Raw genomic sequence first — 27,440 nt, forward strand, 5'->3', positions numbered from 1 at the left:
TCACCATAATCCTACTTCATTAATATCGGGGGGTTTCCCACGCTATTTCTTGTCTAACCCAGGCATTTTATGTAGCTGCTTCTCCTGGGAGGCTGTTGAATTCATCATCTACCCTACGGAATACGTGATCACATTACACCTGAATCATCAACTTATTCAAAATGGCTAAAGGATGGATAATCGCAATACCCGCTACTGTGCAAATATATTCATATATAATAGGTGTAGTGTGTGTGTATGTGCATATATATTCATATATAATAGGTGTAGTATGTATGTGTGTATGTACATATATATATTCATATATAATAGGTGTAGTATGTATGTGTGTATGTGCATATATATTCATATATAATAGGTGTAGTATGTATGTGTGTATGTGCATATATATTCATATATAATAGGTGTAGTATGTATGTGTGTATGTGCATATATATTCATATATAATAGGTGTAGCATGTATGTGTGTATGTGCATATATATATATATTCATATATAATAGGTGTAGCATGTATGTGTGTATGTGCATATATATTCATATATAATAGGTGTAGTATGTATGTGTATGTGCACATATATTTATATAGTGTGTGTCTGTGTGTGTCTGTGTGTGTCTGTGTGTGTCTGTGTGTGTCTGTGTGTGTCTGTGTGTGTCTGTGTGTGTCTGTGTGTGTCTGTGTTCATATATAATGTGTGGGGTGTGTATACACACTGTGAATGATGTCATTCAGAGCGACAAAGTCGCGCACGTGACGCCGCAGATGTGCACAGGGGAAGATGGCGGCGCCCATGGCGGCAGCGAAAGGAGGTGGTGTGCGGCGGGATACCCCGGGAGAGACGCAGGCCTCCCCGGGGCGGGGGCTGACTGCTCCTCCCGCGGAGGGGGAGGTATCCGGACGCCGGGAGCGGCTGGATCCCCCCGGAGAGCTGATGGATCCCTCCGGAGAGCGGCTGGATCTTCCAGGAGAGCTGCTGGATCTCCCTGGAGAGCTGCTGGAACTGATCCTGTGCTCCGGGGATCTGGGACACACAGACATCATCAGCGTCATGTGCACGTGCAGGCGGCTGCGGGAGGTGTGCGCGGCGCGCGGGCAGGTGTGGCGGCGGCAGCTCGGACACAGGTGTGTGTGTGTCTGTGTCAGGTGTGTCTGTGTCAGTGTCAGGTGTTTGTGTCTCAGGGACAGGTGTGTGTGTCTCAGGGACAGGTGTGTGTGTCTCAGGGACAGGTGTGTGTGTCTCAGGGACAGGTGTGTGTCTGGGTCAGAGGTGTCTGTTTTATAGATATAGATAGGTGTGAATATATATATATATATATATATATATATATATATATATATAGTGTAAGAAAGAGTCCCTAAAGGAGCACACAGGTTTACCAAAATTAAACAAAAATGTATTAGATTTCACATAAAAAACACAATACGGAAATGGTTTCTGGGACTCCCCAGTGCCAGAGATACGTACCGGTGCAGTTCCTGGTACTACTTTCTGGCTTTCAAAGGCGATTTTAAATGACTGTCCAATAGGAAGTCACAATCCAATGACATTGCAGCTTCCGATTGGCTCAAGAACTAGCTACTCTTTTGTTTCCCTCGGTGGGAGATTTAAACTTGGAAACGTCACTGCTCGGTATCTTGAAAATCAAGGGGTCGCTTGGGTTGAGAATAGCACGGCTCAGCTCCAAGGGACACCCAGATTCCCGTTCCGAAAAAACAAATGGGGGGAGGGGGGGTTAATGAAGAAAAGAAAGGAAAGCGTTGGCGATCGCTGCTTTAAGTTGAGCTGTCTATATTCTGTCGCGCAGGTGGCCTTCGATGATGAAGCATTGCAGCCACGCGGATAGTGTGGATTGGCTGGAGAAATATAAACTGCGGCACAATGCTGGAATAGAAGCGCAAAGGATTGTGTCGTCCTTCTGCAAGCGGTTCTTTTCCGAGCGTGTGAGTCCGTCTTGATTCCCCGTACAACATGCTTCTGAGTCTGGTCTGCTTGATACCTGTATCTTTACGGCTCGTATATCCGTGTTTCTTTGGTACAAACTGTGTTCAGTTTTGGGACAAAATACAGCCGTATATTTATCCCAGAGAAACATCCGAAGGCTTTTATGCCGTTAATTGCTTGTCGATCTGTCTCAGCAGGTCCCTTGTGACGGCTTCAGTGATATTGAGGCTCTGGATTACCCAGCACATTTTTTTGAAGATGAGTTAATGACCATCCTGGATATTGAAAGCGGGTGAGATACAGTAGCACCCGTGTAGGTCATCTCTGTATGTTATTGCAAACGGTCTTGTAACCCTCAGTCAACCAAGCAGAGTTGGGTGATACACCGATATGATAGTTATATTGCAATAATAAACAATGACCAGCAGTCGATTTTATTGAATTTTAAAATATTTTTATGATATGTCTGTTGTGGGAATGAGTAACATTTTGGGGACAGTTAATGATAGCAGTACTGCCCCATCTCCAGAGAATGGCTTGGCCGTGTCTTTGCACCCTTCCTCCTAATCCCATCCGTAGTCTAACCTCTAGTGTTACTGGGAAAGTGATTAATTTATTTAAAATTGTAAATTATTTGTAATAAAAATAACACAATACCTTCCGATTTATTAATCTTAACATTTTATTGTGAAAAAAGTGTCAAACCAAGTAGAACAGTTTTTTTTTTCTTTTGTAGAACAGATATGATCACAATTGGTGTCATAATCACAATACATTTCTTAATATTGTGTGGGGATTTGTTATTGGCACACCTAGGTACAAAGTACAGTAGACTTTATGCACACAACAGATTCTACATGTGGGTAAATACCTTTTTTTTCCATTAAGAAACCCAGACCCCCTCTAATAGCGCGTCTGAGATCAGATGCATTGTAAGGAACCCCAACCCTCTCTAATAGCGTGTCTGAGATCAGATGCATTATAAGGAACCCCAACCCCCTCTAATAGTGTGTCTGAGATCAGATGCATTGTAAATTCTACTGTATTTGGTACCATTTTAAAATGACCTGAAAATGACAGCGAACCTTTTAGGGAAGCGCGGGGAACGCACAGGTTCCTATGAACCCGTGTTGAAAAACACTTTTCTAAAGCCATTTTCCTGCAGGAAGTGTTTGACACTGAAGTATTACGCAAAGAAGCTCCTGTATTTCATGCGCCAGCAGGCGATTATACGCAGCATGAAGGCATTTCTCCAGCGCCCTACTGATCAGCAGGCACTCTTAGAAGGTGGGTTCTGTGCCAACACTGTCTTGTGTGTGGGTTTCCCCCCTATTTTGGCAGTTTACAGGAGCAAGGAGTGTAAACGCTACCCTCTCAAACAGGAGGAATGGTACCTCAGGACTCCATTGAGTGCCTACCCCGCGGGGGTACCTGTTACTTGGAAAGCCTGAGGAACCTTCTTCTTTAGATCATACTGCCCCTGTTAGAGAGCTCGTAGAGATAAGGGAGGAGAAGGGACTGGCGTTTTACCTTTGCAAACTCTTATTAAACACACTGATATCAGACAAAAGGGAACACAGCCAGACGAAATGAAACCCCTTCCCAGTCTCAGCTGACATGTTACAAACGCACTGAATTCATATTTCAAAATGCCTATGTTGTATTTTGGTAAATAAGGCTTCAATAATCCAGATGCAACCTCTTAAATTGACCACGGCCGTTAGGCCATGTTGATCGTAGGAGAGACCGCTCGGACAAAGTCACACCTGATGTTTCTAATCTGGTGGAATTCTGGTTAATAACATCTTCATCAGGGATGTGGATATTGGGAATAATTTCAGTTTCTGATTGGGTTTAGCATCGATACCCAGCGGGAACAATAACCCAGAGACTCGGTCACATGTCTCTACGTACAGTATGTCATATAGATGTGGAGATTTTTAGCCATGCAAGATCCTGAAGCCAGTAACATTACAATGTTAATATTATTAAGGGGACCCCCAGCTTTTTCTTTTTTTAACACACTGAATACTATCACGCAGTGAACCTAACTACAGTCCCATTACCCTCTCTTGTAATACTGCGATTTAAAAAACCCTGTAATCGTAGATAAATAACTTAGGCCAACAACTGGATCCTGAGTCGTTAAGACTCCTCACCTTACTTAGCAGGGGATGCTGGAGACTGTAATCCTGGCGGATGTCACCATACTATAGATAAAGGACCCGTGTTCTGCGGGAGAGCTTGTGGGTATTGAGTTGTGTTGCTTCCAAGCTTTTTGTCCATGCCCTTACCATTGTGAATGTCATTTTCAGTTCCCTATATAGGAGAAGTTTACAAATCCCTCGTTTGCTCCTTCTGCCAGGTGCGGTTCTGATTGACCAGTACTGTAACCCGCTAACAGACGTGTGCCTTGGGAGTGTTCAGGCGCAGTTAGAGGCGATCCTGACAAGTGTGAACGCTGTATTGCGCGTGAGGAATAGCAGGCACCCAAGCTTGTCACAGCAGGCAGGTATGTAAGGAAAACCCCAGGGTCATTCAAACTCATTCCTAACTATAAGCTTTTCTGGGCTTCCTCCTGCCACATTTTTGATACTGATATATTTATTTTGGCCTTCCCAATAAAGCGTACCCAGAGAGAAGTGAGTAAAGACACAGAGTTTGAGGCAGGGGAACCTGGTTCAATTCCCGGTGTTGGCTCCTTGTGACCTTGGGCAAGTCACTTTATCTCCCTGTGCCTTAGGCACCAAAAACTTAGATTGTAAGCTCTGCGGGGCAGGGACCTGTGCCTGCAAAATGTCTCTGTAACGCGCTACGTAAAACTAGCAGCACTATACAAGAACAAACAATAATTATTATTCGCAGATGGGCTTAATTTAAAAGAGGGGTTCCAATCATCACAAACATACCAGGTACAAGTTTAAATACAGATTAATTGCAGATGGGCTTAATTTAAGCATTTAAGTCAATATCCACAGAACTTCCCCAAATGATCAGATTGGACAATAACATAGCCCTATCGTAATGATCCTTATAGATCTTAATGGATTTAATCAAAAACAATAGAATTAGAAGTGATTATGTGTAAATTATCTTTTACATTTCAAAGCCAAGAGGCATTAATGGCCACATGCGTTCGGTGGCACTAAGGCTTAATTGAGCCTAGGGTCCATCACAAGATTCCAAACAGTTTAGCATTGTTTAGTAAATCTTGACCATATTTAAGACTGATAAGTATTCAAAATGGTTTGAAACCTTAGATTCAAGCCAATGTTCTAAGTGTTTTGTCAGTGTATCATCAGCGATGTTTAAAACAAACTATGGTTTAGTTATTTCAGCCCCTAGAAGTATATAGATGGAGATACTCTCAGCCAGTGGTGCATTTGGAGGGATGGGGGGGGGGGTTCTGGTTACCACTCAGGGAGTTTGGATGTGGGTAAGTCTCTGGAGTTTGGCACCTTTTTTTGTAATATATGGGATGTAACATCTGCTTAAATCTGTGCTCACATCTTTATCCCTGAATTCTGCATTTGGAACTCCCCCCCTCCCCGTAAAAATCCTGGGCTTGCCCCAGAGGTCAGCAACCAACCTAATATTTACATTGAGAACTCCCGTCCCGGACTCAAACCTTGTACAGTATATACAGTATCGCTCCATTAGCCAAGGACTGTTCCGGCCACCAGAGGGAGCTCAGGAGGGAAAGTCCACCTTAACCACGCAGCTAGCAATAACAGCTCCCACCTGTTCTGAAGCTTGGGAAACAACGCAGGTCATTTTCTTTAGATCAATGTAAAATATGAATGAAATAGAAATGTTTTTTAAATAAATATACAAAACACATCCTTTGTTTTTGTTATGGTCTAGTTGTCTTACCATTTTATGTTTTTATTACAGCCCATTTAGCTTCCATATGTTTATAGTATTCCTGGTAATACATTATTACAATTGTAATAACATTTTCGGTACCATTTTATGTTGTATAAATATGGATTCCTTTATTATCCAATGTTTTTTGTAGATTGATTTCCTTATATATTGATTACATTTGTATTTATTAAACATAATTTTTTATCTCATGTAATCGTAATACATCCTGTTTATTTGCAATCTCCTATATTATATCTCAATATTTCGCATATATATATAATATGTATACACACACACACACACACACACACAATGAGACCCCACATTTGCAATTAAATGATGGTGAAAAACATGCGCACAGCTTGCAGGCTCCTATTTGCATTGCCTAAGATGAGACATTGCGCAGGCAAACACCACACGGTTTATCAGGCTCAGGATGTGCTTTCTGTAGTGTTATAATAACTCCTAATGTGTTTGCAACTCTAGCACCAAATGGTAAGTGGCTCTATATGAAATCTAATTGTGTCCGTTTATATATCAGGCTAATGCACTGATCCTAAGAAGTATACTGTACGACACTGCAGTCAGCTGGAGTGATGCCCACGTGTGGTACTTGAAGGATCAGACTCCGTTTTTGCAGAGTTACTGTACCAGCTGTGCAAATTGCCCACAATTTAAAGAAGGACTCTGTGAAACGTGTGTTGTTCAGACGCTGGACACTGTTATATCAGCCCCTGTGCCTGGGAAGCTGATGTTGTTCAGACGCTGGACACTGTTATTTCAGCCCCTGTGCCTGGGAAGCTGATGTTGTTCAGACGCTGGACACTGTTATTTCAGCCCCTGTGCCTGGGAAGCTGATGTTGTTCAGACGCTGGACACTGTTATTTCAGCCCCTGTGCCTGGGAAGCTGATGTTGTTCAGACGCTGGACACTGTTATTTCAGCCCCTGTGCCTGGGAAGCTGATGTTGTTCAGACGCTGGACACTGTTATTTCAGCCCCTGTGCCTGGGAAGCTGATGTTGTTCAGACGCTGGACACTGTTATTTCAGCCCCTGTGCCTGGGAAGCTGATGTTGTTCAGACGCTGGACACTGTTATTTCAGCCCCTGTGCCTGGGAAGCTGATGTTGTTCAGATGCTGGACACTGTTATTTCAGCCCCTGTGCCTGGGAAGCTGATGTTGTTCAGATGCTGGACACTGTTATTTCAGCCCCTGTGCCTGGGAAGCTGATGTTGTTCAGACGCTGGACACTGTTATTTCGGCCCCTGTGCCTGGGAAGCTGATGTTGTTGCTTTGTTACCAGCTGCAGGTGGTGCTTTTCATATTGAAGATGTGGAGCTGCAGGGACAGGCTCTGGATGCCCTGAATCATGTCCTTTTTGTTCAGCTGAAGTTCAAGGGCAATGAGGAAGACTATTATAACTCCCTGAACTCCTATATCCATCAGGTATGGGAAAGCCAAGCGGTTAGAGCATCTCGACTAACCAACCGACCGTTCGCCTGTGGGTAGGCACATCAACTCATTCCCAATCCCTGCTGTTGTCCTATCTCCCCTCTGCCTGTGTATAGTGGGAGACACGGTCTTTTCTTTAGTTATAGTAGACAGAACATTTACCATAAGACGGTCCTGCAGCCTCATACTCCAGTCATAGGAGACCCAGTGTTCTGGTTTGTTCTGTGAAGCAGAACTGCTGCCTTTGTAACCTCACTACAGGCATACCCCGCATTAACGTACGCAATGGGACCGGAGCATGTATGTAAAACGAAAATGTACTTAAAGTGAAGCGCTACCTTTTCCCCACTTATCGATGCATGTACTGTACTGCAATCGTCATATACGTGCATAACTGATGTAAATAACACATTTGTAACATGCTCTATAGTCTCCCCGCTTGCGCACAGCTTTGGTACATGTATGGAGCCGGTATTGCTGTTCAGGACGTGATGACAGGAGCATGCGTGAGCTGCCGTTTGCCTATTGGGCGATATGTACTTAATCGCGAGTGTACTTAAAGTGAGTGTACTTAAAGCGGGGTATGCCTGTATACAGTCCTATACACTATCTCGCTTTACAGTCCTGTTCTCTCTCCTTTCTCTTTATTCTCTCCCCCTCCACTGACTGCTATTCATTTTCGTTGTGTTTTTATATATGTCCTACTCATATACTAAGAAAAGGGCAAATGCTCAGACCATGCCATAGAGCAGGGGTGAGCAAACTTTTTATGCCGAGCCCCCCTTTTAATCCATAAAATTTCTCGGGCCCCCCCTGCCTTATGTAATCAAAATCACATGACGTCAGTGCACGTGAGCTGGTTCAGCCATTGAGGGCGAACCAGCTTTGTAACGCCCCCGCCACGCGTCTACAAAAAAAGTATTTATAGCTGAAACTACATAACTTAAAAATAAATATTATAATATTTGTCTAATAGCGTTCCCATTTCTGCTGTATTATTAATCTCTCTCTTCCCGCCACATTAGAACCTCTCAGGACCTCTCTCCCCTCTTCCAGTCTCTCCCTCTCCCTGTATTTCTCACTCCCCCTCCAGTCCCTTTCTATTCCTCCCCTCAGTGTCTCCCCCTCCATCCCCCCAACTCTCTTTCCCTCCAGCCAGTGTGTCTCTTTCTCCCTCCACCCATTGTCTCTCACTCTCTCCCCTCTTCCAGTCTCACACTCCTCTTCCAATCTCTCCAACTCCCTGTATTTCTCACTCCCCCTCCAGTCCCTCTCTATCCCTCCCCTCAGCTCTCTTTCCCTCCCCGTGTGTCTCTCTCTCTTTCTCCCTCCCCCTAGTGTCTCCCTCCCTCCATTGTCTCTCACTCTCATTCCAGCCATTGCCTCTCCCTCCAGCCATTGCCTCTCCCTCCCTCCAGTGTCTCTCTTGCACTCTCCAACCAGCTATTGTTTCTCCCTCCACCCGGTGTCTCTCTCACACTCTCCCTCCAGCCATTGTGTGTCTCTCTCCCTCCTGCCAGTGTCTCTCTCATCCCCATCCCCATGTAGCTCTTTCACCCCCCCTCCCCATGTCATACTCACTCTCACCCTCCTCCCCATCTCACTCTCACCCCCCTCATGCCACTCACACCCTCCCCATGCCACAGTCTCACACTCACTCCCCCATGTCCCAGTCTCACTCTCCCACCCCCCATGTCCCAGTCTCACTCTCCCACCCCCCCATGTCCCAGTCTCACTCTCCCACCCCCCCATGTCCCAGTCTCACTCCCCCCCATGTCCCAGTCTCACTCCCCCCCATGTCCCAGTCTCATTCCCCCCCATGTGCCAGTCTCACTCACCCCCCATGTGCCAGTCTCACTCACCCCCCATGTGCCAGTCTCACTCACCCCCCATGTGCCAGTCTCACTCACCCCCCATGTGCCAGTCTCACTCACCCCCCATGTGCCAGTCTCACTCACCCCTTCTCCCCATGTCACACACGCTGCTGATACAGGAAGCAAGGAAATGCTGCTGTGTACTGTAGCACAGCGCCACCTAATGGCCAAAAGAAAAATTGCAGCTGCAGACGGCTTTTTTTCCTCTGCTACTGGCAATATCGCCGCTGCTTCCTGCGCCCCCCCTAAACAATCTTGCGCCCCCCCCAGGGGGGCGCGACCCCCAGTTTGCGCACCGCTGCCATAGAGCATGAGCTTTTTAAAGCCCAGCTATACTTTCGTTTGAATAATCCATTTGGTTTTCCATGTAGGGAGTTGCATGTACAGGTGGTCCTCATGATCCGCCGAACGGCTTATCTGACGCCAGATAATGCATTCTGCTGAACGCATTATCCGACATCCGAACGGAGTATCCGACTCAGCGCCGCAGATTAACATTGGATCCGCTATCCGACGGCGGTTTGCGGGATGGATTCCGGTAGATAACTGAGGACCGCCTGTATTTTGTTTTTGAGACTTGGGTTTTATGTGTATACATAATAGCAGACTTCATTGTCCCTTCTGGGGCATTGTGGTAAGGTCCCATAAATGTACATTGCAACAGGATATACTGTGTTAGTTGACGTAAAAATGTTACCCGCTACATCTGTATTCTTTATGGAACAACGTGCAGCGGAACTGGGCCTGTTTTCAATGTTGCAGTAGCAGAAGGCAGTCCAATGTAACCTGCTTGATTTCTCCCTCCAGGTTCTGATCCGTAAGACCGGCATCCCGATCAGCCTCTCGGTGCTGTATTTAACTCTCGCTGAACGGCTGGGTGTACGACTCGAGCCAGTCAACTTTCCCAGCCACTTCCTGCTTAGGTGGTGCCAAGGCCAGGAAGGGTAAGTGCTCCTACTTCCTATATCTATACAGGAGGTGGGCGGTGGGACGTTCACATGTGGGGTGCCGTACGTTCCTTCAGAGAAGCACCCCAGAGCTCTTCCATGGTTCCTCGGCATCTGGGGACCCCAGAGTTTCTCAGATATTTGTACTTTTTGTGTGTGCGCCGGTATTGATACAAAAAAACAAACGTGGCCGCTGGGTAACAAACAGAAAGCCGCAACGTAATCTCCCGAGAATGTTGCTGCTTTTCTATGGGTTACTGGCCCGAGCCCTGACCCTGCCGCCATTTTGTGCCTGTTGGCACATATGCTTCCTGGTGCGGGAGAGAACCCGGGGGTCCCAGGATGTTGGGCCAACGGTTCCGGCATTTTAGAAACACTGGAGTGTCGCTTGAAAGGAAATGCGCTTGACTGGCAAAGTAACCGCTGTCTCTCTTTAGCCTACCAATAGGAGATGCCCAGTAGGCCTTGCTGGATGCAGAGAGACAAGGTATTAGTATTGCTGCAGCTTGCAAGATATTTCTGCCTTTGCTCATCTAGCCCCATAAATATAAGGTACAGTATTGCTTTCTAGCAGCTTGGCGGTTTCAAGCCAAAACCACATGCACAACAATGTAACTAATCGTTGCAAAGTAAGTGTTACTGCTGCTTAGGTGACCAGAGACTGCACAGGACTTCCATGTGAGATAGTAGCCCCTGTGTGTGGTATTTTACCATGCTTAGGTATAGTAGAGTTGTATTTTAGAGCACTGTAAGGCTGTAGTGAGAGCGTTTGTATGTTTTACAGCAGTGAGTGCTGTATCACAGCAGTGAGTGCTGTATCACAGCAGTGAGTGCTGTATCACAGCAGTGAGTGCTGTATCACAGCAGTGAGTGCTGTATCACAGCAGTGAGTGCTGTATCACAGCAGTGAGTGCTGTATCACAGCAGTGAGTGCTATGTATCACAGCAGTGAGTGCTGTATCACAGCAGTGAGTGCTATGTATCACAGCAGTGAGTGCTATGTATCACAGCAGTGAGTGCTATGTATCACAGCAGTGAGTGCTATGTATCACAGCAGCGAGTGCTATGTATCACAGCAGCGAGTGCTACGTATCACAGCAGCGAGTGCTACGTATCACAGCAGCGAGTGCTACGTATCACAGCAGCGAGTGCTACGTATCACAGCAGCGAGTGCTACGTATCACAGCAGCGAGTGCTACGTATCACAGCAGCGAGTGCTACGTATCACAGCAGCGAGTGCTACGTATCACAGCAGCGAGTGCTACGTATCACAGCAGCGAGTGCTACGTATCACAGCAGCGAGTGCTACGTATCACAGCAGCGAGTGCTACGTATCACAGCAGCGAGTGCTACGTATCACAGCAGCGAGTGCTACGTATCACAGCAGCGAGTGCTACGTATCACAGCAGCGAGTGCTACGTATCACAGCAGCGAGTGCTACGTATCACAGCAGCGAGTGCTACGTATCACAGCAGCGAGTGCTACGTATCACAGCAGCGAGTGCTACGTATCACAGCAGCGAGTGCTACGTATCACAGCAGCGAGTGCTACGTATCACAGCAGCGAGTGCTACGTATCACAGCAGCGAGTGCTACGTATCACAGCAGCGAGTGCTACGTATCACAGCAGCGAGTGCTACGTATCACAGCAGCGAGTGCTACGTATCACAGCAGCGAGTGCTACGTATCACAGCAGCGAGTGCTACGTATCACAGCAGCGAGTGCTACGTATCACAGCAGCGAGTGCTACGTATCACAGCAGCGAGTGCTACGTATCACAGCAGCGAGTGCTACGTATCACAGCAGCGAGTGCTACGTATCACAGCAGCGAGTGCTACGTATCACAGCAGCGAGTGCTACGTATCACAGCAGCGAGTGCTACGTATCACAGCAGCGAGTGCTACGTATCACAGCAGCGAGTGCTACGTATCACAGCAGCGAGTGCTACGTATCACAGCAGCGAGTGCTACGTATCACAGCAGCGAGTGCTACGTATCACAGCAGCGAGTGCTACGTATCACAGCAGCGAGTGCTACGTATCACAGCAGCGAGTGCTACGTATCACAGCAGCGAGTGCTACGTATCACAGCAGCGAGTGCTACGTATCACAGCAGCGAGTGCTACGTATCACAGCAGCGAGTGCTACGTATCACAGCAGCGAGTGCTACGTATCACAGCAGCGAGTGCTACGTATCACAGCAGCGAGTGCTACGTATCACAGCAGCGAGTGCTACGTATCACAGCAGCGAGTGCTACGTATCACAGCAGCGAGTGCTACGTATCACAGCAGCGAGTGCTACGTATCACAGCAGCGAGTGCTACGTATCACAGCAGCGAGTGCTACGTATCACAGCAGCGAGTGCTACGTATCACAGCAGCGAGTGCTACGTATCACAGCAGCGAGTGCTACGTATCACAGCAGCGAGTGCTACGTATCACAGCAGCGAGTGCTACGTATCACAGCAGCGAGTGCTACGTATCACAGCAGCGAGTGCTACGTATCACAGCAGCGAGTGCTACGTATCACAGCAGCGAGTGCTACGTATCACAGCAGCGAGTGCTACGTATCACAGCAGCGAGTGCTACGTATCACAGCAGCGAGTGCTACGTATCACAGCAGCGAGTGCTACGTATCACAGCAGCGAGTGCTACGTATCACAGCAGCGAGTGCTACGTATCACAGCAGCGAGTGCTACGTATCACAGCAGCGAGTGCTACGTATCACAGCAGCGAGTGCTACGTATCACAGCAGCGAGTGCTACGTATCACAGCAGCGAGTGCTACGTATCACAGCAGCGAGTGCTACGTATCACAGCAGCGAGTGCTACGTATCACAGCAGCGAGTGCTACGTATCACAGCAGCGAGTGCTACGTATCACAGCAGCGAGTGCTACGTATCACAGCAGCGAGTGCTACGTATCACAGCAGCGAGTGCTACGTATCACAGCAGCGAGTGCTACGTATCACAGCAGCGAGTGCTACGTATCACAGCAGCGAGTGCTACGTATCACAGCAGCGAGTGCTACGTATCACAGCAGCGAGTGCTACGTATCACAGCAGCGAGTGCTACGTATCACAGCAGCGAGTGCTACGTATCACAGCAGCGAGTGCTACGTATCACAGCAGCGAGTGCTACGTATCACAGCAGCGAGTGCTACGTATCACAGCAGCGAGTGCTACGTATCACAGCAGCGAGTGCTACGTATCACAGCAGCGAGTGCTACGTATCACAGCAGCGAGTGCTACGTATCACAGCAGCGAGTGCTACGTATCACAGCAGCGAGTGCTACGTATCACAGCAGCGAGTGCTACGTATCACAGCAGCGAGTGCTACGTATCACAGCAGCGAGTGCTACGTATCACAGCAGCGAGTGCTACGTATCACAGCAGCGAGTGCTACGTATCACAGCAGCGAGTGCTACGTATCACAGCAGCGAGTGCTACGTATCACAGCAGCGAGTGCTACGTATCACAGCAGCGAGTGCTACGTATCACAGCAGCGAGTGCTACGTATCACAGCAGCGAGTGCTACGTATCACAGCAGCGAGTGCTACGTATCACAGCAGCGAGTGCTACGTATCACAGCAGCGAGTGCTACGTATCACAGCAGCGAGTGCTACGTATCACAGCAGCGAGTGCTACGTATCACAGCAGCGAGTGCTACGTATCACAGCAGCGAGTGCTACGTATCACAGCAGCGAGTGCTACGTATCACAGCAGCGAGTGCTACGTATCACAGCAGCGAGTGCTACGTATCACAGCAGCGAGTGCTACGTATCACAGCAGCGAGTGCTACGTATCACAGCAGCGAGTGCTACGTATCACAGCAGCGAGTGCTACGTATCACAGCAGCGAGTGCTACGTATCACAGCAGCGAGTGCTACGTATCACAGCAGCGAGTGCTACGTATCACAGCAGCGAGTGCTACGTATCACAGCAGCGAGTGCTACGTATCACAGCAGCGAGTGCTACGTATCACAGCAGCGAGTGCTACGTATCACAGCAGCGAGTGCTACGTATCACAGCAGCGAGTGCTACGTATCACAGCAGCGAGTGCTACGTATCACAGCAGCGAGTGCTACGTATCACAGCAGCGAGTGCTACGTATCACAGCAGCGAGTGCTACGTATCACAGCAGCGAGTGCTACGTATCACAGCAGCGAGTGCTACGTATCACAGCAGCGAGTGCTACGTATCACAGCAGCGAGTGCTACGTATCACAGCAGCGAGTGCTACGTATCACAGCAGCGAGTGCTACGTATCACAGCAGCGAGTGCTACGTATCACAGCAGCGAGTGCTACGTATCACAGCAGCGAGTGCTACGTATCACAGCAGCGAGTGCTACGTATCACAGCAGCGAGTGCTACGTATCACAGCAGCGAGTGCTACGTATCACAGCAGCGAGTGCTACGTATCACAGCAGCGAGTGCTACGTATCACAGCAGCGAGTGCTACGTATCACAGCAGCGAGTGCTACGTATCACAGCAGCGAGTGCTACGTATCACAGCAGCGAGTGCTACGTATCACAGCAGCGAGTGCTACGTATCACAGCAGCGAGTGCTACGTATCACAGCAGCGAGTGCTACGTATCACAGCAGCGAGTGCTACGTATCACAGCAGCGAGTGCTACGTATCACAGCAGCGAGTGCTACGTATCACAGCAGCGAGTGCTACGTATCACAGCAGCGAGTGCTACGTATCACAGCAGCGAGTGCTACGTATCACAGCAGCGAGTGCTACGTATCACAGCAGCGAGTGCTACGTATCACAGCAGCGAGTGCTACGTATCACAGCAGCGAGTGCTACGTATCACAGCAGCGAGTGCTACGTATCACAGCAGCGAGTGCTACGTATCACAGCAGCGAGTGCTACGTATCACAGCAGCGAGTGCTACGTATCACAGCAGCGAGTGCTACGTATCACAGCAGCGAGTGCTACGTATCACAGCAGCGAGTGCTACGTATCACAGCAGCGAGTGCTACGTATCACAGCACTGAGTGCTACGTCACAGCAGTTATGATGAACAATGTCAAGTTTTTGTGCACTCACATAGTGTCTCAGTTACATGATATCCCCCCTCAAGAATATCCAATATGGCGTTCCAAAAAAGCGGTTATGGGGATCCGCACACCGGGTGCGTCCAAGTACTTCCTGTGTCCCTTTTGTAACAAGTCCAGCAGCCTGTGATTCTCCGGCTGTCGGCGCAATGACGTCATTGTACAGAGTTCAGTGACGCCACACATAAAACGGAAACAAAACATAAGATTGTCCCCTGTACCTCCCACACGTTAGTAATTGAAGGCGCGGTTACCATGCTAAGCAACATCACGTCTGAGTAAAGCGAGTCCTTTAAAGTGGAACAATGACAAAAAACTAACAAATCTGTTACTGGGGGGAAAAGAGGAAACACTGAGTCTCTCTAGTTCTAGCAGATAAGACAGAACTATGAGCAGTAACTGCAGAAGACGAGAAGTGGATCCCGCGGGGGAAGAAATGAGTGGTGCGCTGCTTGGAAAAAAGGATAAGGCTCAATCAAAAATGTATTAAAGGTGTTAGTTTATTGGGCCATTGGCAACATTGTAACAAATGGGGTATCAACACTTTGCACCATTAATAAAACCACTGCAACATATGTAATGGGGGCCCCCTAATCCAGGGGAGGGACCATGTATAAAGGAGACCTCATTTCCCTGCAGGGCATTTAGGGAAGAGGCTCCTCTTCCATACTTAGTGCACATAGTTGCGTATTCTCTGCTATAACTAGAGACTCTCTCTGTTTCCTCATTGTTTTCCCAACAATCCTTTTTTATTTTTATAAAGGGTTCCCTTTACTCATTGTTACTTTGCCCAATTGTGCTGCTGATTTACATGGTAAATTGCCTTAGAATGCGTGTGTGTGTGCGCGCGCTGCGTGTGTGTGTGTGCTGCGTGTGTGTGTGTGTGTGCTGCGTGTGTGTGTGCTGCGTGTGTGTGTGCTGCGTGTGTGTGTGTGCTGCGTGTGTGTGTGTGCTGCGTGTGTGTGTGTGCTGCGTGTGTGTGTGTGCTGCGTGTGTGTGTGCTGCGTGTGTGTGTGCTGCGTGTGTGTGTGTGCTGCGTGTGTGTGTGTGCTGCGTGTGTGTGTGTGCTGCGTGTGTGTGTGTGCTGCGTGTGTGTGTGTGCTGCGTGTGTGTGTGTGCTGCGTGTGTGTGTGTGTGCTGCGTGTGTGTGTGTGTGCTGCGTGTGTGTGTGTGTGCTGCGTGTGTGTGTGTGTGCTGCGTGTGTGTGTGTGTGCTGCGTGTGTGTGTGTGTGCTGCGTGTGTGTGTGTGTGCTGCGTGTGTGTGTGTGTGCTGCGTGTGTGTGCTGCGTGTGTGTGTGTGTGTGCTGCGTGTGTGTGTGTGTGCTGCGTGTGTGTGTGTGTGCTGCGTGTGTGTGTGCTGCGTGTGTGTGTGTGTGCTGCGTGTGTGTGTGTGTGCTGCGTGTGTGTGTGTGTGCTGCGTGTGTGTGTGTGTGTGTGCTGCGTGTGTGTGTGTGCTGCGTGTGTGTGTGTGCTGCGTGTGTGTGTGCTGCGTGTGTGTGTGCTGCGTGTGTGTGTGCTGCGTGTGTGTGTGCTGCGTGTGTGTGTGTGCTGCGTGTGTGTGTGTGCTGCGTGTGTGTGTGTGCTGCGTGTGTGTGTGTGCTGCGTGTGTGTGTGTGCTGCGTGTGTGTGTGTGCTGCGTGTGTGTGTGTGCTGCGTGTGTGTGTGTGCTGCGTGTGTGTGTGTGCTGCGTGTGTGTGTGTGCTGCGTGTGTGTGTGTGCTGCGTGTGTGTGTGTGCTGCGTGTGTGTGTGTGCTGCGTGTGTGTGTGTGCTGCGTGTGTGTGTTGCGTGTGTGTGCTGCGTGTGTGTGTGTGCTGCGTGTGTGTGTGTGCTGCGTGTGTGTGTGTGCTGCGTGTGCTGCGTGTGTGTGTGTGTGTGCTGCGTGTGTGCTGCGTGTGTGCTGCGTGTGTGTGCTGTGTGTGCTGCGTGTGTGTGCTGTGTGTGCTGTGTGTGCTGCGTGTGTGTGCGTGCTGCGTGTGTGTGCGCTGCGTGTGTGTGCGCTGCGTATGTGTGCGCTGCGTGTGTGTGTGCGCTGCGTGTGTGTGTGCTGTGTGCTGTGTGTGCTGCGTGTGTGTGCTGCGTGTGTGTGCGCTGCGTGTGTGTGTGTGTGCGCTGCGTGTGTGTGCGCTGCGTGTGTGTGTGCTGCGTGTGTGTGCTGCGTGTGTGTGTGTGTGCTGCGTGTGTGTGCTGCGTGTGTGTGCTGCGTGTGTGTGCTGCGTGTGTGTGCTGCGTGTGTGTGCTGCGTGTGTGTGCTGCGTGTGTGTGCTGCGTGTGTGTGCTGCGTGTGTGTGCTGCGTGTGTGTGCTGCGTGTGTGTGCTGCGTGTGTGTGCTGCGTGTGTGTGTGTGTGCTGCGTGTGTGTGTGTGTGCTGCGTGTGTGTGTGTGTGCTGCGTGTGTGTGTGCTGCGTGTGTGTGTGTGCTGCGTGTGTGTGTGCTGCGTGTGTGTGTGCTGCGTGTGTGTGTGTGCTGCGTGTGTGTGTGTGCTGCGTGTGTGTGTGTGTGCTGCGTGTGTGTGTGTGCTGCGTGTGTGTGTGTGCTGCGTGTGTGTGTGTGTGCTGCGTGTGTGTGTGTGTGCTGCGTGTGTGTGTGTGTGCTGCGTGTGTGTGTGTGTGCTGCGTGTGTGTGTGTGTGCTGCGTGTGTGTGTGTGTGTGTGTGTGTGCTGCGTGTGTGTGTGTGTGCTGCGTGTGTGTGTGTGTGCTGCGTGTGTGTGTGTGTGCTGCGTGTGTGTGTGTGTGCTGCGTGTGTGTGTGTGCTGCGTGTGTGTGTGTGCTGCGTGTGTGTGCTGCGTGTGTGTGTGTGTGCTGCGCGCTGCGTGCTGTGTGCTGCGCGCTGTGTGCTGTGTGCGTGCGCGTGCTGCGCGTGTATGTTTTATAAGTGGGATTGAATTGTTTTTGGTAGTATTGGTGCAGCTCTTGCTGTGTTTCCTCTCCCCAGCAGCTCAGACATCTCTGACTATGTGTATGTGGATGCGTTCGGAGCTGGCAGACACCTGACTGTGAAGGAGTGCGAGTGCCTGATTGGACACCATGTAACAGAGGAGTTCTATGGGACCGTCAGCACAAAGGACGTCATGCAGCGCATGGTGGGGAACCTTCTCAACCTCGGGAAGAGGTAGGAATCATGTTACTATCAGCAAAAGGAAACCACAACCTTCACATTAACATTCAGGTTACTCAGGAAGAAGTGTCAAAGGAACTATAAAACAATACATGTAAATAACGCCCTGAAGGTATATATCCACCAAAGCCGCTCCGTCATCACCACTCACTATTCAAGGACTCCTTTCCACAGCCTCGGTGCCAGAAGATTGGTGTAAACAGACGTGGTGTCTTTATTTAAAGAGGGAGCTAGATCAAAACCAGGGAACTACAGCCCTGTAAGCCTGACATCCATTGTGGGGAAGCTACGTGAACGTTTATTAACCCCTCTTCAGTGCCCGAGGGTCCTGCCACCTACATGGCCACAAACCTGTCGGCACTAGCGGTCACATGATTGCACACGCGGTCACGTGATTGCACACGCGGTTGCATCCTGCTTCCATGGATGTCAATGTTTAGTTTGCGGTTCCCAGAGACCTGATCGCAAATGCGTCCGAAATAGTGAGTGACGTAAAGAGCACGTTAGGAGGGCCTCCTGGGTGCCGCCATTCGTGAAGTGTATGGGGCACTTCAGGGGTTAATTTATTTGTAAAATGTTTGTCCTGGGATAAGATTCAGGTATGCATTTTGTGTAAATATATCTGGGCGTGTGTATTTTGCTAAAGTTTTTGATACAGTGAGACACCAGATTACTTTACAAGAGGAGATTGGTCTGGGGGCCACTATTTGCACCTGGAGTGAGAACGGAAGCAAGGTGTTGGAATACATCGAACCTCTTCTGATGGGGTTAGACTTGTGATTGGAAGGCCTGGAGGTCCCGTACGAGGCCCACTGCTTTGTAACCTGTTAATAAGGGCCTGAGGGAGGGTTGGAGAGCAAACTGTTGGTGCTTTGCGGATGACACTGAATGATGGAAGGTTATACACTCAGCAGGATATCCATTTTCTGCACAAGGTTTTAGTTAAACTGGAAACTTTGTCAAATATGGTTATACATTTCTAAAAGCAAAAATTAGCATGCTACCTACAAACTAAATGGGACAAATATAGGCAATTCCTTAATAAAGAAGTATTTAGAAGTGCTTGCAAGCCAGGATATTATTATGCATCGATCTCCGTATACATGTTGGGGAAGAGAAATAATGGGATCCCTGTGTAATTCCTGAGTAACACAGCACCATGAAAAGGAAGAACAATTCTGCGCACCTCGCAATAAATCCGTCTTCTTTGGGGTGGTCATGTTCAACCTAAATATGACCATGAATTGTCTTCCAGTGTAACATGCTTTCCCCTCCCCCCCTGTTTCTGCGTGTCATGTCTGTTAGGGAGAGCAGAGACCAGTGTAACATGCTTTCCCCTCCCCCCCTGTTTCTGCGTGTCATGTCTGTTAGGGAGAGCAGAGACCAGTGTTACATGCTGCTCAGAGACTCCCTGGACCTGTATCTGGCTATGTACCCTGACAATGTGCAGCACCTACTTCTCCAGGCACGGCTGTACTTCCACCTGGGCATCTGGCCTGAAAAGGTATGTGTGTCCCGAGCATGCACAAAGCAAGGACAAGGGCTGACCAGGGGATGTCACAGGGCAGGGTTAACGTCCCTGACCACTATATCAAATAAACCTTGTAAAAGGGGAAGTTACTAAGTGGCTGTACATGGCAAACCATGTAACTAGTGCTACAAACAAGATGGTTTGTTTTCTGTGAACCACATTAAACATCCAAATCAGGTTTGCATCAGCTCTGAAAGTTTGCTGCAAATGTAGCGCAATTTGAATTCTTGCGGGATAATGACTTCGTTCACTGAATTCATTTTCAAGGGGAATTTACTAAACGGTAGTAAACAAACCTGGGACATTGCACACAGGGCTGTACGGTGCAGTTCCACTTTGCAGCGGAATAAGAGTGTGACTCTAAAGAAATACGTAACGAGTATACTGTGCTGGAGTATGGAATAATAACTCGCAGTGCCGCTAAAAACCAGACGTGTGTTTTATCAACAACAACAGAAGGGAGTTCCAAGCATTCAGTAGTGCCCAGCATGCGGGAGGAGAGCGGGGCAGCATTGCCCAGCATGCGGGAGGAGAGCGGGGCAGTAGTGCCCAGCATGCGGGAGGAGAGCGGGGCAGCATTGCCCAGAGCGCGGGAGGAGAGCGGGGCAGCATTGCCCAGCGCGCGGGAGGAGAGCGGGGCAGCATTGCCCAGCGCGCGCGAGGAGAGCGGGGCAGTATTGCCCAGCACGCGGGAGGAGAGCGGGGCAGTATTGCCCAGCGCGCGGGAGGAGAGCGGGGGAGTATTGCCCAGCGCGCGCGGGATAGCGGGGCAGTATTGCCCAGCGCGCGGGAGGAGAGCGGGGCAGCATTGCCCAGCGCGCGGGAGGAGAGCGGGGCAGCATTGCCCAGCGCGCGGGAGGAGAGCGGGGCAGCATTGCCCAGCGCGCGGGAGGAGAGCGGGGCAGCATTGCCCAGCGCGCGGGAGGAGAGCGGGGCAGCATTGCCCAGCGCGCGGGAGGAGAGCGGGGCAGCATTGCCCAGCGCGCGCGAGGAGAGCGGGGCAGTATTGCCCAGCGCGCGGGAGGAGAGCGGGGGAGTATTGCCCAGCGCGCGCGGGATAGCGGGGCAGTATTGCCCAGCGCGCGGGAGGAGAGCGGGGCAGCATTGCCCAGCGCGCGGGAGGAGAGCGGGGCAGCATTGCCCAGCGCGCGGGAGGAGAGCGGGGCAGCATTGCCCAGCGCGCGGGAGGAGAGCGGGGCAGCATTGCCCAGCGCGCGGGAGGAGAGCGGGGCAGCATTGCCCAGCGCGCGGGAGGAGAGCGGGGCAGCATTGCCCAGCGCGCGGGAGGAGAGCGGGGCAGCATTGCCCAGCGCGCGCGAGGAGAGAGCATTGTCATTAAGCAGCTGAGGGAGTGGGCAGCAGCTACAATGCATAACAACAACGTCTCCACTCTGCACTGGGGAGAGGGGCTGCTGGAGCCGCCCGCGGTTGGGGGGCTGCTGGAGCCGCCCGCGGTTGGGGGGCTGCTGGAGCCGCCCGCGGTTGGGGGGCTGCTGGAGCCGCCCGCGGTTGGGGGGCTGCTGGAGCCGCCCGCGGTTGGGGGGCTGCTGGAGCAGCCCGCGGTTGGGGGGCTGCTGGTGAGGCTCCTGAGGGCCGCATGTTGCCCACTAATTCTAAAAAATTGGAAGTTGCACTTTTGATATAAATCTGCATTACCGTAATTACCAAGATAAGATTTTAAAAAATGACCATTCTTCTGTAGCATCAGTTTGAGACGCGCCCTCGCAGTCGCAGATCGAGTTTGAGACGCGCCTTCGCAGTCGCAGATCGAGTTTGAGACGCGCCCTCGCAGTCGCAGATCGAGTTTGAGACGCGCCCTCGCAGTCGCAGATCGAGTTTGAGACGCGCCCTCGCAGTCGCAGATCGAGTTTGAGACGCGCCCTCGCAGTCGCAGATCGAGTTTGAGACGCGTCCTCGCAGTCGCAGATCGAGTTTGAGACGCGTCCTCGCAGTCGCAGATCGAGTTTGAGACGCGCCCTCGCAGTCGCAGATCGAGTTTGAGACGCGCCCTCGCAGTCGCAGATCGAGTTTGAGACGCGCCTTCGCAGTCGCAGATCGAGTTTGAGACGCGCCTTCGCAGTCGCAGATCGAGTTTGAGACGCGCCTTCGCAGTCGCAGATCGAGTTTGAGACGCGCCTTCGCAGTCGCAGATCGTGCGAGTTCTGTGCACAGAATTGGGACAGGGAACTGTTGAACGTGAATCCTCGGGAAAGTCTGGAAGTTTACCCCGGAAACCTCGGCAGCTAGCGACTGGTCATGTTTCCCCAGGAGGCAGCATACTTACATCCTGAGTTTGAAGCCTGGAGTTATTTTTGACGTCGGTGTTACAAAGCGAGCTATAAGCCATAGGCCTCGGGCATGGTCAGTGCTTAGGCGCTAACCCGTGCTGAGGCGCGCTAGCGCTTACCAGTGAGCCCCTGCAGCCGCAATGAGAGCGGCTTTAGCAGGGGCTCGCGCACGCTTCCGCAAGCGTGCGGAAGCGTGGGTCTTATGAGAATTTTAAATTCAAGCGCTCAAGGGAGCGCAGGGCCGGTCACGTGAGCGGTTCGCCCAATGAGGGCGAACTAGCTCCGTGACGTCACTAGCCCGCCCCCCGACACGCCCCCGGACGGCGCGCTAACCAAGGCCAGGGAAAGCACCCGCTTTCCCTCAGCGCGCCTCTGTACGGCTGCTGCAACCCTGGACGCAGCCATAGGACACTTTGCGGTGCTACCTACTAAAGACGCCCGTGTGTTTTCTCGCTGTTTCTCTCTCTGCTGCATCGTAAGGACACTACATTTATTTTCAGTGCCTCCATTATTGCTCTACGCTGAGCATGTTCCGTTCCAAGGACTACTTCTTACTATTACCTCTGGAAATATACATAAACACATGCACACGCCGAGGGAGAGACTAGCGCGCACGCCGAGGGAGAGACTTGCACACCGAGGGAGAGACTTGCGCACCGAGGGAGAGACTTGCGCACCGAGGGAGAGACTTGCGCGCACGCTGAGAGAGGCACAAAGCCGCACTGCACACTGGGTTTGGTTACTGGAATGTTGCTCTGTGGGAGCGTGCTGCTCCTTGGAAGTGATGAGAACCCTAAAGTAATCTCTCCCTGCTCTGCAGGTCTTGGATATTCTACAGCACATCCAGGTGTTGGACCCCTCCCAGCACGGGGCTGTGGGTTACCTGGTCCAACACACCCTAGAGCATATTGAGAGGAAAAAACAGGGCTACGGGCCCAAGGTGAAGCTGCGATCTGAAGAGCAGGAAGTCCACTACTCCATCGGGCTGATCATGAGGCACAAGAGGTAGGAGAAGGGAGAGGAGCCAGTCACCGGCAGCCCTCAGGACCCCCCAACAGGTCAGGTTTTCAGGATATCTCTGCTTCAGCACCTGTGTTGAAGCTGGGGTATTCCTAAAATGTGACCTGTTGGGGGGCGGGGGGGGAGGGGTTTGGGGGATGGGGTTGAGGAGTTGAGCGCCCTGTTCTAGGTAATAGAGCAGGACTCACGTTTGGTGCCGGTGTCTAGATTACTGGGGTTGTTGAATTTGTTTATTCAGCTGCTGTCTGTGGCCCTCAGCCATGCAATCCCACCAGGAAAGGGTCGCAAGGAAAACATCCGACATTCTGTTATTATTCTTAAATAATCAGACGCTGAACATTTTGCCAGAAAAAACATGATTTTATACATAAAGGTAACAGAACCATTTATTCTCATGCCATCATATTTGAATATAATAAATATATATATTTTTTTTTTTTAAGGTTTGTTAAAATGTGATTTAAAAGAAGTTGTGGTAATGGCTTGCAATAGGAAATATTGTGTGTGTAACATGGATCTAATGGAGAACTTGATATTATCCTATTTCTTCCCCACGTGTCGCTGTAAAACTGTTTCTCCGTTGTGAGTTTCTGGTGCTCTGGATTAATCATTTTATTCCAATCGCTTTTTATTCTACGCTCTACGTGGAATTTTTGGAGGGGTTATGAATCCCAGCCCAAAAGAGTTAACTCTAGTTCTTGAGGAACAGAGCTTTGTCCAAGGTCAAAAGGAGACTCTGGTTCATCCTCTGCAAAGGTCTAACTGCTTATCTGCTCTTCCAGCCCACGTTTGATGTCTTATTGTTTAGATACCATTACAGCTGCGTGGTTTATGGCTGGGACCCTGTCTGCATGATGGGGACAGACTGGATAAGGAACATGGGAGTACACAACCTCCCGCACGGAGCCAAACAGCCTTTTTACAACGTGCTAGTAGAAGACGGATCCTGCCGATACGGAGCGCAAGGTGAGCGTGGGAAAATACTCGCTGCACGCCAACGCAACGTCATTATGTAGTAGCTGGTGGGCCGTGCTCTGCCCCGAGAACGGATTTACGATAGGATGGATTTGAGGTCCCACCCAAGGGAAAAGAGCCAGAGCAGGAGGTTTGATCTGTCCTAGATTGGCGAGCAAGGCATGGAATGGAAGGGGAATTTGTAGGCAGCAGACGGAGGCTTTCACACCCAATCACAGCGGCAAAACGGCAGAGAAACACACAAGAAGAATGACTGTAAATGGTCTAAACTGTCTTGAAGTAGGATAACTAATTAGTCATTTATATATTAGTTTTATAACTAATTAGTTATCCTACTTCAAGACGGTTTACACTATTTACTGTCATTCCTCTTATGAATTACTCTGCAGTTTTGCTGCTGTTTGTTTGTTTTATCTTTCTTGTTACTCTGTAACACGGGGTAATATATACACGGCAGCGATGTGTTCTGCGGCCTGTGCCATGTGCCCGCTTTCTGGTGCTGCTTTGCGTTCATGTGAACGAGCGGAATATTTAAAAAAATTTAAACTTATATTTTTATTAGATTTTTCAAACATAAATGGGAAAAAAAGGGGAAGGGGGGAAACATTTTGTGTCGCATTCCTTACAAACACAACAGTCACGTTGCATATCATACAAAATGTTATAAACACCATGTTTTACACTCGGCCCTCCCAGGGCATATGGCCCTTCTGGGGGCGTCCTGATGTCTCACCCCGCCCTCCCACCCCGTACACCCCGCCCTCCCACCCCGTACACCCCGCCCCCACCCTCCTGATCACACCTTCACTATAACTTGCTCAAAGTATAACAACTTAAGGACTTGGAAGGAATTTATTTAACGAGGGAACATTTAAACATATATAACTCTTCGTAATATAGTGCATCTAGAGGTAAGGGGGGGTGAGCAACCCGGATAAACACGCATCACATTTTATCATTTTAGTAGAATAGTCAAAAACTGTTAGCGTTGATTCTCGAGCAATAACTGACCTTGTCCTGCAATAGAACGCAATGTCCCTTGTGTCTGTGATCTGCGTACCAGATTGGTGTGCAGCCCCCCGCAAAAAACAACCCCTTAAGACTCTTTGGGCCTCAGCCCACTCGCCCACCGCTTGGGCCCTCAGCCCACTCAATAACCACCTCCATATAAATATCCGCTTTAACAGACGGACGGCCCCGATTCTCAAATAAAGCTATCCCTACAGTAGAATATCGGGGGTAAGAAAGGAACCGGGGAGAGGACAGGGGAGCGGGATATTTTAAAGGCCGTGCATTGAAATAGTTTTATTTCTGCTTCTTTAAACTGTTCCCAGCTGACTTCTTCCCTCTGTAATCCCAGAGAACCTCGAGCATCATCCTGCCCCAGCGGAAATCCTGCACCCCGAAATCGGCCTTTACTTCTCCGAGTTTGCGGTCACTCACTACCTTGGGAATGAAGAGCTGCAGATCCGATACCCAGAAGACACCGAGGCCACCGTCTCTACCATCCAGAAGATTGCAGCCGGACAAACGGTCGATCCGCAGAATGAATCGTGAGCTGCGCGCTCACAGAGAAAGCGGTTCCTTTACTCCCTGTTTCATGTAAACCCTTTGCTTCTGTGGGCGCCTGCAAGGTCAAGCCTCTAGACAGAGTTCAAAGGGTTAATGGAGCTAATGCCAATACTAGTGATATTTGTGCCAATTAAACTTAATGAAGCACTTTGCGTTCTCAGAACAGCGCAGGGCGGGGAACAAGCCCTGATGTATTGATGTGGCACATAATGGTCTCTGCATCTCGTGCCACGCAATACTCCGGTGTTGTGTATATTCCAAACCACGCCACTGCTCCTATATCCCATATGCAGCGTTCTCCCGTGCCAAAGTCCTCTATTCATACACCGCATGAGACTTTAGCCCAATTGTAGCTGCTGACATCCATTTTATCCACCCATTTAATATGGATAAGAGTACAGCAGACAGAAAATAAACACAGTAGACATAGCACGTGCTCGAGTGGTGGGGCGAGTGGGGCGATGTGGGCGGTGGAAGTATATGGAGATTCTTCGTATCACCGTACGATCTTTTTCAGGTGAAGGAATCCCTCCTCGATCACAGGAAATGATGCTAAACGTTAGTCCTAGAGGAAGCTCAAAGCCGTAATTCTGCTGAAACTGACTCATTTTATTACCAGTGGGGTGTGGGGACTGATCCCAATCCGGTACTCGCGGTTATAGAAAGAGGGAGCATGTCTGCTGTAAATAATCCCTTTTAGAAGAAGGTCTTAGAGCGACAATGCCAGAAACGGTGTAAAAGCTGCCCAAATTAAGCCTTCAATCGCGGGCCAATGATGCAGTGTGGACAGATAACAGGTAGGGAGAGAACGGGGGAGGGAAGGGAAAAAACGGCGCTGAGGGACCCACTGCAAGGTGAGCCGCGCAGGGACCATCAGCCCGACCCAAAGCCCACAACCCCCAAATGTCCGGCTGTCACACACTGGCCAGTGTGTCACACAGGAAATAAGCAGAAAAAAGACCGCTGAAGAGTGTCCGTGTCCATCTGCGGTGCAGCTAATGCCAGTCCTGATGCAGCTAATGCCAGTCCTGATGAAAGCGTGCTCCAGCCGGTAGATGGATATGTAAAAAATGGGTGAAAATTGCAGAACATTGCGACCCAATAATAGAAGCTGGACCAAAACCGTTTAGAAATAATTTATTGTGGTTTCAACAAAAACATATCACTCCAGACAGTAACCTCTGCCATTTTCACCCATTATTGCATAATTTTATCAACAGGATTATTGCGTTTGGGGGATCCTCCTGAGCTGAGCCACATTCTTTTCAGCCCCGGGCCCCCCTGGAGTAGTCACCAGTATTACTTCCTGGTTGCCCGCTGGGATTTAAATGTCTGGCCGATAGGAAGCCGCAGTGCCTGATGTTGCAGCTTCCTTTTGGCTTGCCGGGCCCGCAAGATTTAAACGGCAATTTTGTTTCCCCTCAAGGGGTCTGAACCATCTCAGGAACCAGAGACTCCCGGAGCAGACATGTACTTTGTTCAGCTGCAGGCGGCTCTCGCTGGTTCCAAAAAATGTGTGCTGCATAAATTGCCCTTTTAATTAACTGTGGCACAGGTGCAGGTCCTCTCACCAACGTAACGCCTGCGTGGGACACGTTCAGGAGAATACAGCATATTGCTCACCTATATTCCGGCAATCTGTATAATGATGGAGCCGATATAAGGTTTCATTATGTTAACCTCCCAGCTCAGACGGAGAGGTTTTGCATTGGAAATGATTGGGTTGCTGAAAGCTGATTTGTGTCTTAATGGACACACAAGAAAAATAAACGCCACGGTGTAACTGTTTCTTACCCCTGA

The 27,440-nt window shown here is 49.9% G+C and overlaps 1 protein-coding gene across 2 annotated transcripts; it reads left to right on the forward strand.

Annotated features, from left to right (window-relative positions):
• The first annotated feature begins 764 nt into the window (after window positions 1–764).
• FBXO21 (F-box protein 21) lies at window positions 765–27,440 on the forward strand. Of its 2 annotated transcripts, none has more exons than XM_075568106.1 (12): window positions 765–1,121; window positions 1,805–1,940; window positions 2,139–2,233; window positions 3,107–3,228; window positions 4,307–4,453; window positions 7,111–7,253; window positions 9,941–10,077; window positions 18,072–18,248; window positions 19,626–19,758; window positions 22,894–23,078; window positions 23,902–24,059; window positions 25,429–27,440. In XM_075568106.1, exons 1-12 carry the CDS (start codon window positions 778–780, stop codon window positions 25,623–25,625), a joined length of 1,974 nt encoding a protein of 657 aa, XP_075424221.1. In that variant the 5' UTR covers window positions 765–777; the 3' UTR covers window positions 25,626–27,440. The 2 variants fall into 2 exon arrangements, with proteins under 2 accessions (XP_075424221.1, XP_075424222.1); XM_075568107.1 differs by having other exon boundaries at window positions 18,075–18,248.

This window comes from Ascaphus truei, chromosome 13 (genome assembly GCF_040206685.1).
Source record: "Ascaphus truei isolate aAscTru1 chromosome 13, aAscTru1.hap1, whole genome shotgun sequence".
Lineage (NCBI taxonomy): Eukaryota > Metazoa > Chordata > Amphibia > Anura > Ascaphidae > Ascaphus > Ascaphus truei.

Coding starts and splice junctions, on each gene's coding strand:
- FBXO21 (XM_075568106.1), top strand. CDS start 778: ATGGCGGCGCCCATGGCGGCAGCGAAAGGAGGTGGTGTGCGGCGGGAT. Junction 1,941..2,138: donor AGCGGTTCTTTTCCGAGCGT/GTGAGTCCGTCT, acceptor CTGTCTCAGCAG/GTCCCTTGTGACGGCTTCAG. Junction 2,234..3,106: donor ATCCTGGATATTGAAAGCGG/GTGAGATACAGT, acceptor ATTTTCCTGCAG/GAAGTGTTTGACACTGAAGT.